This window comes from Mesoplodon mirus (assembly GCF_964341445.2).
Source record: "Mesoplodon mirus genome assembly, chromosome: 8".
Lineage (NCBI taxonomy): Eukaryota > Metazoa > Chordata > Mammalia > Artiodactyla > Ziphiidae > Mesoplodon > Mesoplodon mirus.
This window is the reverse complement of record NC_138984.1, coordinates 110,726,734-110,739,046: the sequence shown is the minus strand read 5'-3', so window position 1 is coordinate 110,739,046 and position 12,313 is coordinate 110,726,734. Positions and strand designations below refer to the sequence as shown.

The 12,313-nt window shown below is 41.9% G+C and overlaps 1 protein-coding gene across 3 annotated transcripts in view; it reads left to right on the top strand.

Moving 5' to 3' along the window:
* The window catches only part of NCKAP5 (NCK associated protein 5), a 1,070,192-nt gene that overhangs the window by 876,600 nt on the left and 181,279 nt on the right, over nucleotides 1-12,313 (top strand). For all 3 annotated transcript variants that reach the window (XM_082630802.1, XM_082630801.1, XM_082630803.1), the window contains exon 9: nucleotides 6,119-6,157. In XM_082630802.1, coding sequence (XP_082486928.1) covers nucleotides 6,119-6,157 — 39 coding nt within the window. The remainder of the gene's footprint in view (nucleotides 1-6,118; nucleotides 6,158-12,313) is intronic.

Sequence of the window (12,313 nt, the reverse complement as noted above, 5' to 3'; positions counted from 1 at the left end):
GCATTGGAGGTTTTCATGTTTGTATCTAGCTTTTGTCCAGCTGCTTGACAGCTTGCTGGCAAGCAGCGAAGCGCTTTTTATTCTCAGTGTCACTTTGGCCAGTTCCTTTAAGACCAACTTATTCTCAAGTAGAGAAGATAATGACACATACCATCTCCTCAAACCGCTGCCTTGCTTTTAGATGGATTCAGCTGTATCCTCCAAACCTTCATGGGATATCAACCTCGCCCAGGCCCTGGGATCTCAAGGTACCCCCAGCCTAGCAGGAGAAGTGAGGGACGTGGTTAATCCCAGAGGAAGGAGGTGAGGGAAACTCACAGAGGAAACTGGCTACGCTGGGTCTTGGAGAACATACAGCGCAGTCACCAAAGGGCAGGCAGAGCAGTGGGCAGGCGGGCAGGCGGTGAAGGGGGCAGAACTGATAGGGCATCTTTAGGAGAGAGAGCTGGAGCAGGTGAAGTCTGAGATCTAGAAAGGTGAGTGGTCCTCACTCTTACTGGCACATGCACTTAACCTGGGGGGCTTTAAAGGAACCACTGGCTGCCGCCGCCGCCCCTCGGAGATTCTGATCTGATCTGATTCTGCTCTAGAGTGGAGCCTAGGTATTCAAGTTTTTTAAAGCACTCCAGGGGCTTATAATATTCAGCCAACATGAAGAACCACTAGCCTTATGTCTCTGAATGTGTGCTTTAGAGGGCATTTTCAGAAAGCATCCATAAGAGGATGAAAGCTCCACCAAACTGGTTGTGATGATAGAAGAGCCATGTGGACCCACGTGGAAACTGAGTTATTTCCAATTCCTTAACAGTGTCTGAGCAAAAAATACACCCTATCCCAGTGCTTCTCAGAGTGTGTTTCTGAACCCCTTCTGCATCAGAAAGATGTGTCTCGATTGCTAAAAATTTGATTCTCTGACCTCACTCAGCTACTCTTAAGCAGAATGTAGGGTGAGGAAATTGGCAATTTGAACGAATTTCCCAGGCAAAGCTTTTGCACACAGAAGTTGGACCTGCCTCCCCATCAGGCCATCCGAGTTGGACCGGGGTTTGTAGGCAGCCAGGGTGCCGTAGTATTTGAGTTCTTCTCTGACTTCTCCGTGCTCTACACTTCAGAGCCCAAGGGCAGGGAAAAGCAGACCTCTGGGTGTAGTTCAGAAATAAAAGAAAAAAGCTACAGAATTTCTTTTAAACCAAGGCTAACTAAAGGCAGAAGCAGGTTAAAAACAGTTCTTCCTTTTCTTTCTGGTTCCTCTGCTATACAGCAAGACTGGATTGTGGAATCATTATCAGATATTGTCATTGTATAGCCCACATCTGGGAACCTAAGTCATCTTTAAAATCAATATCTTGATAAATGTAGATGGAAGATGATCCTGCTTATGGCTCTCACATGCTTCAGATGTCCATTTCATGTTCGTTTCATGAATGGATCATAAAATCAACAGATGATCTACTTCTTGTACCTGCTCTAGACTCTGATCACCACAGGCAGCCCCTGTGTTCTCATTAGCATTATCTCTTCAAGATCCAGCACAATTCTTGGCCCAGACTAGGTCACTTAATGCATATTTGTTGAATAACTAAATGAACGAATGAAAATTATCCGCAGCAAATTAATTTCCAAATTAGTTTTCACTGGAATCCCATATATAAATCTCCCCCTCTCCCAGGGTCTTACAGGATTTTTTTTTACAGAGTAAGTAAATAATATAGGTGCTTAGTGATTTTTATTTATACATGCATTTTACACACACACATACACACTTCATCCCTTTACAAATAAAAGCCCTTCTTAAACCACCCTTCCTTAGCTGCTTACCTGAAAATGTGTTTTAGTTTCTGAAGTTTGAATGATTGGATTCAGATTTAACATTTTTGGGGTGACTGCTTTTGATCAGGTACTGCCCAAGGTGGTTTCTCTGATGATGTCTATCATCTCATGCTTTTTTTCACAATTTTAGAGGCAGACAGTTCCCCTGCTTGACAGCTGAGAGAAATCAGGTTGCTTCCCCACCCCCATACATATCAGTGAATGACCAACACAGGCAGTATTTGAACCCAGGTCTTTTTTGTGATTCTGCCCCAGTGCTCTTCCCACCTGCCCCCAGCTGCCTTCCTACAATAAACCAAGCTCAGAAGCAGAGAAAACGTCCCCGAAGCACATTTCCCAAAAGGCGTGCTTTAGCGACCAGGTTTTTACATTACCTTGCTGACATGACAGTGGCTTGGCATGATAAAGGAGCACATAAAAGGGTGAGAGCAGGACCACCAAGCAGGAGGACAGGACCGTTAAGCATGGTGTCCGCTGAGTACCTTACGCGCCCCACCCTGGACCCCATCCCCGACAGTCTTCAGGATGTGGTGAGAATTGGCTCCCTCTGGAATAAACTCATTCAGCCTCAGGGACTGTTCGGCAATAAAGTAACAGACAGCTCTGCAGCCCTGATTCTCCTCTCTCTGCCCTCCCCGCCCCCGCCACCCCACCCAGATCCCTCTACATCTGACAGGGAAGAAGAACAAAGATGTGTGTGGGTCACAGATGAGCCAAGTGTCAGAGGAGCTGGCTCGTCTGAGAGAGTTCCTACGGAGAGGAGAGGAGAGGTGTACCTGGCGGCTGTTCCTCCCGCCCTGCTCGCCCGCTGCCCACACCCCTGCTCCTCTCCTAGATGCAAAGAGGGAGGTTTCCACAAAGAGCCCAAGGGAGGTGGTCAAACAAGCCAGGGGCTTAAGGACCCTTTGCTCAGTGTGTCTCAGGTCCCCATGGCCCAGCCCAGCTGGTCTTTTTACTTTCTTTGGAGAGGAAAGCTGTCAGCTGACACTAGAAGGTATTTGTTCTCATTAGCTGGGCCTGCCCGAGTGTGATTATTTGCAACCCGAGTGCTAAGGGCAGGATGCTGCGATGAGGGCAGGGGCCCATTCCAGGGATCATCTTGTGAACCTGTTAGAGGTTTGCAGGCACAAGCTCCACACAGTTGTTCTGTTGCTGCATCGGGGAACCTGAGCTGTTAAAAGTAGTAACAGGGGCTTCCCTGGTGGCGCAGTGGTTGAGAGTCCGCCTGCCGATGCAGGGGACACGGGTTCGTGCCCCGGTCCGGGAGGATCCCACATGCCGTGGAGCGGCTGGGCCCGTGAGCCATGGCAGCTGAACCTGCGCGTCCGGAGCCTGTGCTCTGCAACGGGAGAGGCCACAACAGTGAGAGGCCCGCGTACAGCAAAAAAAAGAAGAAGAAAAAAAAAAAAAAAAAAAGTAGTAACAAAACCCAGGAAACTATCTTTGTAAAAAAAAAAAAAAAAAAAAGTAGTAACAAAACCCAGGAAACTATCTTTGTAGACAGAATCAAGGAAAGCATGTGTATCACCTGCCTGCTTTTCTGCAAGGAACCTGTGAGCCCTTCTGGGTAATAGAACCCCATGTCAGTAGGTAAAGAAACAATGCATTCATATATCTTTGTTCAGTTTTCAGGTAGAGCAAACAGTTGTCCAAAGTACAGTTCCAAAAGGAACTGTATCAGAGATAGAGTCTATAAGCCTATAGGGCAAACATATTGGATTGCAAAGATATAACATATTTACTCCTGCAGGCTCTTACAGATAAGGTATTCATTTATGACTCCTGTTAAATCATGAAGAGAGCTATTTTATGCAACCACTGTGCACAGACTGGTTTAAGTGAGGGACCAGTTCGGAGGAGGAAAAGAAAATATTGATATTAGGCAGTTTTATGAGAATGTAAATCAAATTCAAAGTTTGCTATCCAAAAGAATTAAATTATTTATGGTATAAATTAAGTTTGGTACATTGTTCCTGATTTAAGCAGCATGAATAGTTCAATTCTTCTGTTGTTGGGTTTTTTTTAATTTGCAAGAATAAAATAGATGGTATATAGTTTGACTTTAAATTCGCAGTTACAAACTGAAATGAACATTTAAAAACTGAAAGATTTTCAAGATTATGCTATTGGTCAATTTATGTCAGCCGATCACCATTGTGATCATGTATAAATAAAGTAATAAAGGAAAAAGTAATGGTATCAGTTATGGAAAATACGATTTATTTTGGACTATGATAGTTCTTAGATATGCTTCTTTAACTTGGGCTGGACTAAAAAGCAAAATACCTAAGAATACTTTTTCTTCAAACCTGTAGTTAGTTTCAATGAAAGGCCTTTCTTTTTTACTTAATGTCAACAATATAAATTTGAAAAGGATTCTGATAGGGAAAAAAATCCTTCTTGTGCATACAGTTCAATGAGCCAATTATAGGCAATCTGATTCTAGTCATTTGCTGCTTGTGGTATAAATGTCTGCTAACCGCAAGTTGATTGCAGCCTGTATTTTAATTTTCAGATCTGTTCCCCTATACTAGACAGAGAAATGAGCACACACAGTTTAGCATCCTCAAAACTACATTTGTTATCAAGAGAAAGAGAAGATAAAAGTGTGGTCCTTAGCCTTCGGTTGAATGTGAGAATTACCAATATGATGACACGATTACACGATTATCACACTTATAATTGTGTTCTTGCCAACCTCCTACCAGCTATGTTCTCTTTGAAATGGAAGAACACATCCCAATCATAGATACTCTGCAAATTTATATTGAATAAATGAATGAACAGAAATACCGTATATTTAAGATATTTAAATATCCTGACTCGGTCTTTAATGCTATCAGTTTCAGTTGTCACACTAAATGTTTATAGTTCATGTATGTATTGACTAAAAAATTCCACATAATTCACCTATCTACCGTAATTTTATCAATATTAGCCATACATATGGGTACATAATTTCAAGGTTGTGGTGAAGTTTAGTGACTCTTTGTGAAGTGTTTTTGAAACCTGCAGGTGAAAAAGAAATCTTAGTGTAAATACATGTAGAAATGATGAATGGTTATCTGGAGAAAATGCCAGATTCTTGAAATATCATGGACATGTTATTGGTTTTTCACATGGCCGTTAACTGGAATTGTGTCACATGCCCACTCCTAAGCCAGTCGCCGAAAGGAACTGGAATAACCAACACTGGCTTAGATTAATCAAGATTCACCTCCTTGGGCTGAGAGGGGCCCAGCTTCTCCTACTGTCACAAGTTGCCTGATACCTGAAGAAAATGAGGGTTCTAGTAATATATTAGTGACAATTATATTTGGTTGTATATGAGAAGAAACTCAACATAACAGTGCCTATTTTATTTCTCTCTCATATACCAGTTCAGAGGTAGACAGTGCAGCTCTGTGCATCATCAGGACCAGGCTCATCCTATTTTTCTGCCCCCAAATACTTAATATGTGACTTCCATTGTCAAGGTGGCTGCTGAAGCTCCAGCCATCACTTTCATATCCCAGCTAGGAAAAGAAAGAAGGATGAGCCCCCTCTTTTATAAGAAACTGCCTCTAAGTCCAAGAAAATAGACTGCTAATAACTCATTGGCCAGAAGTTTGTCACACAGTGACAAGGGAGGCAGGGAAATGTATTTGGATGTGTGCAGCCAAAAAATCAGGGTTTGTGACTTAGGAGGAAGGGGCAAATGGGGGATAGAGTAAACAACTATCAGACTCTATCACAGGAAACAATGACAAGAGGATGGCGTAAAAGAAGATGTGGAGTAGGAAAGCAGAGCGTATAGGAAAGAATGAGTTGCCCCTGTTCTCCACCATTCCAGCTACCCCTGTTGCAAGTAATTTTAAGCAGTGAAATAGTCACACAGCAGAAGAATAGGAAGGAGAGGCAAAGGACATTGTAAATCAGCAGTGTAGAAACTGTATACAGATAATTAGGATCGTGTTTTACCCTGTATCATTTTTTAGCCTTCTTAAAGTACTTTACATATGAAAGGATATTACTTTTCCAAATATGGAAATGTGAGAGTCAAGGTATGAATGAGCTTTCCAGCCTAACCATCTTAATTAGCAACAAGGTCACCTTTGGAAAAAGCGAAGTATTACCTAGAAGGAAAGGCTTATTATGAAAAGAATCAGGTCCTCTGGAGCTAGAGGAAAGAGGAAAATAAGGAGCTAATTAGCTATAGTAAGCTGTGGGAAACTTACTGATAAATTAGAGTCCATGCATATAAAGTCTCATTATTATAAACGGCAACTCTTTTCTTTATTTTTTAAAGGTAGCCAACCAAGTTGTGCAAGCTCTGCTCACTCAAAAGGTAGGTCACTTTCTGGCTTTATTATTTTCAAAGTACTTATGTGAATAGATTGGAACTCACATTGTCAAACTAACAGAAACTATGATTGATAGCTGCAATACTTTTCTATTTATTCACTTAGGTTAAAATTGTGTGCATTTTAGATGGCATATGCAGTAACATCAATGACCAATAGATTCATAAAATTTAAACTCTTGGGAAAGTAATAGAAAGCCTTTTGAAGATGAAAGATTTCCATGGGCCCACCCAGATGAGTAGCAAACCTATCATTTTTGTTTAGTAAATTCAAACATTAAATAAGTTGATGGATTCCTCTGACTCCTATAAAATGAATAGCCTGCGATGGGCCGCATTAACAGAGGCCTAAAATTCAGCAAGAGATCTTTGAGGTTAGGAAGTTTATTTAACTTCTCTGGACCTTAATTCCTCTTCCGTAAAATAGGGATAACAATGTCTACCTCCCAGAATTGCTGTGGTCGTCCTATAAAACGGAACATACAGAGTTGTTCCCCCAGGAACAGGTTTGTGGTAAAGATAAAATAAATGGTGGTATTATATACCTGAAAGTTGCTGAGAGTAGATCTTAAGCCTTCTTATCACAAAATAAAAAAAGAGAATTAACTATGTGACGTGAGGATGTGTTAATAATTTTGATCTTGGTAATCATTCTACCATGTAATGTATATCAAATTATCATGTTTTACACTTTAAATATATACAATTATATTTGTCAATTACTCCTCATAAAGTTAGGGAAAACAACAAATGGTGATTTCTCAGCCTGAAATTTCTGTGCCTTCTCCTTTGTCATCTTCTTATTCTGCCTTCAGATCATGTTATTGGGGCAGGGTGGGTAAATGCAGGTAGTTGCCCAAATTTGGCAGGTTTGGTGGATTTTACTGAACCTTTTGCATCTCCTTCCATGATGTGTCTGAGAGGCTAAATTCTGATTGCTTCAAATTTTTTTATTCTGAGTTACCTCTCTGTGAGATAGATTTCCTCTTTAAAAGAAAATCTTAGATCATGTGGCATGTTCAGGAGGATGTGGCTAAGGAGAGCAAAATCATTTATGACATTTTGATTTTTTGTGTGTGTGTGTGGTACCCGCGTACGCCTCTCACTGTTGTGGCCTCTCCCGTTGCGGAGCACAGGCTCCGGACGCGCAGGCTCAGAGGCCATGGCTCACGGGCCCAGCCGCTCCGCGGCACATGGGATCTTCCCGGACAGGGGCACGAACCCGTGTCCTCTGCATCGGCAGGTGGACTCTCAACCACTGCGCCACCAGGGAAGCCCCCCATTTTGATATTTTTTAATTGAAAACAGTTTTATTAGGGGTTGACTACTTCTCATAAAGGCACTTAAATAAATATTATTTTAAATGTATACTATAGAGGCATTAGAATAATATTTTTGCTAGATTCTCTCCCCCAACTACTTCTGTCAAAATATCATGCTTCCTGCTACAAATGATTTTCACTGGTTCAGATTTTACATTAACATTACATAAATAGAGAGATTTGAGCACATTTATTAGGTTAGAATTAGGTTCCATTGTGAGTAACAGAGATCCAAAATAATGGTGTCTTAAATCAGATAAAATAAAATAAAATCAGTTATTTATTTATCAGATCTAAATCTATAGGTGGGCAGTCCATGACCGGTGTGATGACTCTGCTCTATAAAGTTAATAGGGTTCCTGGCATCCAGGCTTCCATCTTACTAGTCTGCAGGATGTGGCCTTCATTTCCAGGGTTCCCTCATTGTCCAAAATGGCTGCTCTAGCTCCAGTGATCACATCCACATTTCAGCCATCGGGAAGAAATGAAAGCCAAAGAAAACGAAGAGGCTAAAAGACACACACCAGCTGTCTTTTAAGAGAAACGTCCAAAAGTTTTCACACCTCCCTACTTACATCTCCATGAACAGAACTTAATCACACATCCACACCTAAGGAAGCTGACAGGGGAGTCTTTATTCTGGGTATGTGCCCAGCTGAAAATTGATTGTCACCTTATTGTAGAAGAGTCGAAATAGATGTTGAAGGGCAACTCCTGATTTCTGTCACAACGTATTTGAATGCCTTTTCTCTTTCAAAGGCTTTAATTTCTCAACTGCTTTCCTCCTGTTGGAAACTCGACACTCATTTAATTACAAACCTAAGGAACGACGGGGCACTGTTGCAGCTCTGTGTGTAACTGTTGAAAGACTTCTCGTGCCTGTCTTTTTTAACGGTGCCTCAGGAAAGAGACAAGAAAGCTGTCTGGTACGATATAAAGGAAAATGGGACCTTTCAGGTCAGCCACAAAAAATAGCTACACAAATTCAAGTAGTAACTAGTAAACAGATAAATCTGCCTTGGTACAGTGAAGCAGTAAGACACAAAAAGATGTGCTACTGTGAGATAGCCTACCTCAGGGATACTGTGGAAGCAGGCAAAGATGCCTGGGCTTTCAGAGATTCCAAAAGAATCATGTTCTGCAGAAACATGCACTTCCCAGTTTTTCTAGAGACTGTAGAATTGCTACAAAAAGACAAAAATTTCTTTTTAATTAAGAGCACAATATAGGAAATAAAATGTGCTCCAAAAGCAGATGAGAAACCTAATTCTAAAGAGGGATGAAGCTGGCACAGAGTAAAAAAACAGAAATCTTGAGTGATTTATCCAAGTCACACACACACATAAAATCCTTGAGGTAAAATTATAGTCATAACCATACAGTTTTGGACTGTATCATTTGTTATGACACAAAGGCAAATCTACCATGACTTCATATCCTCCTCCTTAGGCAACCAAAAAGGTATTTTTCTGGCATACCAAGAATTGGCTCCGATAAGCATCTTGAAGTCACAGAGTGTATTTCCTTTCCAAATACTGGTAGAAAAAAAATTATTTCCATGAATTTAGCAGCTTCTGTTAAATGTACATATCATGTCCTAGTCAAGTAATTCAATTTATCTCAAAAATCCACGAGTCCTCTTAAGAGAGCTGACTGTCCCTCCTTTACATCAGTAACGCTAAAATGACAGTATTAAACCCAGCTCACTTCCACTTATGCCTCCAAATCATAGGTCCAAGTCTATAAGTGCAAGTGAAATCAATAACCTGAGCTAAACTCATATTTTTGTCTGAAATATATTTTATCTTCATTAAGACAATTACACTCACTGAAAATGTTACTCTCCTAGGTTCTTTTTTTTTTTCTTTTCTTTTTTGCCACTAACACCAAACATGGAAGAAAAGCATTTTTCCCTGGAGTTATTTTCCAGCATATCAACAACCTGAGCCTTAGCTTCATGTTCTTTAGAATCACCAAATATTCATGGTGTTTTTTAATTTGCCAACATGGATTAAGGCCCTTGTATGGCGGAATCTAGCAGCTATACAGCCAACCAGATAGCAGCAGAACACAATTTTGTAGCTTGAAGCTAAAAGAACTCCCAACTCCTACATATTTCCCTTGTAGGAGGTGTGGTCAGGCCGTCTGGGTCCACTTGTGTAGCAATGGTGTGGGTAGGATCTGGTTTCCTTGAAGAGAGTCTGTTTATATTTACTTAGCACTTGCAAGGAGTCAGACCCCACGTCCAGCATTTTAAATGCACTGAATTGTTTTATTTTCACTGCCCATCTTGTGAGGTATGACTACGAAAATAAATTTCCCATAGTTCCAATTGCTAGAAGTGCCAAAGCCCGTATGTTAACCTAGGGCTACTGCACTCCACTCCACGGCCTTACCCTTTGTACCATTCGGTACAAATTTGGACTATATCATTTGTTATGACACGAAGGCAAATCTGCCATGACTTCATATCCTGCTCCCTGGGCAACCAAAAAGGTATTTTTCTGGCATACCAGAAGAGATGCTATAAAAATCAACAGATGGGTTGAAACCCAAAGATTAGTTACATACGATTGCAGGAAATAAAACAAAAGGGCAAGGAAGCCAGTAGATTTCTTAAAACTTCTGGAAGCATCGCCAGTCCTCACTAGCAAGGACGTCCAGGATCTGACATGCGTGGAGTCAAAAGTGACTGTAAATTTGGAGCTTTCTCCAAATCAAGCTTTCTCAGAATCAGTCTTATTTTGGACCCCAGAATTTCCCAACTGTCAGGGACCTTAGTGAACATTTAACCCTGAGCTTGTCAGCTAGCCTTGGTAATAGGCTCAATTCACCATAATGACATAAACTGTTTAGCCATCACCCAGATTAAGAATGTTTTCATCTGAATGCCTTTTGGATGAAGGCTTGCAGTATTCTGTTTGCCACGAGACTCACCACTTCCTATTGATTAGAACTGGCCTGATTCAGTGATACAATTATGTTACCTGTCTTGCCTTTTTAAGTATTTGATGTTGAGGTCCTTGGTTGGTCTGAGATGTGACCAGCCTTTTCCAGTAATCCTTTTCTTTTTACAGAAGTATTAGCATTCTTAGAAGAGATAGGGATATATCAGTGACAGACACTGAGAGGGTTTGTGACTGGGAGAGGCTGGTGGATGTGGTTTCCAGTAAGCTTAAGGAAAGGATTCAGGTGGCCCTTGACAAGTCATCTCATGAAGCAGCTGAGGCATGCCTTGTCTTGAAAGCCTGGTTTTGTGCAGAAGCTACATTTACAGGTGAGGAAACTGAGGCGTAACCAGAATAAGTTACTTCCTCAAGGTCATGTGGGTAATGAGGACCAGAGCCCAGGCCCTCCTAACTGCCAATCCAGTGTATTCCCATGATACACACTGCTTCTGAAATAGGAATACCAATACAATACCCTTTTACACGATAAAATCAGATTTAAATAGTTTTCAACAGTACTCCAGTGGTAATATCAGTATATATCGAGTTTCTAATCAACCAGCATTTCCCTAAATTTCCTTTAACCTGGAGCTGGCAATGGTTTTGCTCTAAATGCATGAAGTAACCATACTCCATAGCTACTACACAGCAGTGAAGCCAGAATCTCTTTCGGCCACAGGTGAAACACAGGTGAAACTTGTCAGGAGTACAATGTGTGGATCCTCCAGGGAAGTTATGGTTTGGGATCATTAAGATACACAGGGCCGGGCTTCCCTGGTGGCACAGTGGTTGAGAGCCCGCCTGCCGATGCAGGGGACACGGGTTCGCACCCCGGTCCGGGAGGATCCCTTATGCCGCGGAGCGGCTGGGCCCGTGAGCCATGGCCGCTGAGCCTGCACGTCTGGAGCCTGTGCTCCGCAACGGGAGAGACCACAGCAGTGGGAGGCCTGTGTACCCACCCCACCCCCAAAAATACACAGGGCTCTTTTCGACCAGTATCATCCCATTGCTCAGTATATTTTCCCCTGGCATCCGGCTGTGATGCCTTACTTTATTTCAATTGAGAGTGGCAGGCAGATTGCAAAGAAAACAGGTTGGGCTATTTCCTTGAACCCAAAGACCACTATACTTGCTTACATGAGATGAAATGTAGTCAACTCTTTGGCATTTTTTTCTTCCTGATAACATTATACAACACATCCCCTTTTTTCTTTCAAAAGACACAACCTTATATTTTCAGTGGGGTCCTCCCCTTGAGGCCTGAGACATACTAGGGAGCAGAGAAAATAAAAGGCTGTGGACGAGGGCAGATGGTCCAGCCCCTGTTGGGAACCATGATCTCAGAGGCTGGCCTCTAAACAGGAGAGTTCTTTAGTTTCTAATGCCTTACCTGGGGGGCATAGTCTAGTTCTCACCTCTATAATCAACAGCATTAGAATAGTGGCTCTTGCACCCAGCCTCAAAATGTCATACGGGCCTTTATGGTAGTGGGTTCTCATTGTGAGCCCAGGGGAAGCACAGACAGCCCGCTGACACTCTCTGCCTAGTAGTCAAGGAAATTGTGGTTTTTCTCTCTCTCTTTCCATCTATCCAGTCTGGCTGTGTTTATGTGTGTGCACATGGGCACACACACATGGCTTTGATTACAGTTTCTTGGGATGACAACTGTCTGGCCTCACCATCCACAGCTTGAGTGAAGAAAACAAGGATGTTAAAACAACACAGAATATTCTTTTATATCTACAGATTTTCTGTCCAGCTCAATTCTGTTGGTCAGTGATTGTAAGAGCAGTGTCACATTCCTAAAGCCCTCCATTTCCCCCTCTGCTCTGTGCTGATCTAGATGAGGCCTGAGTGATGAACGGTTCTCA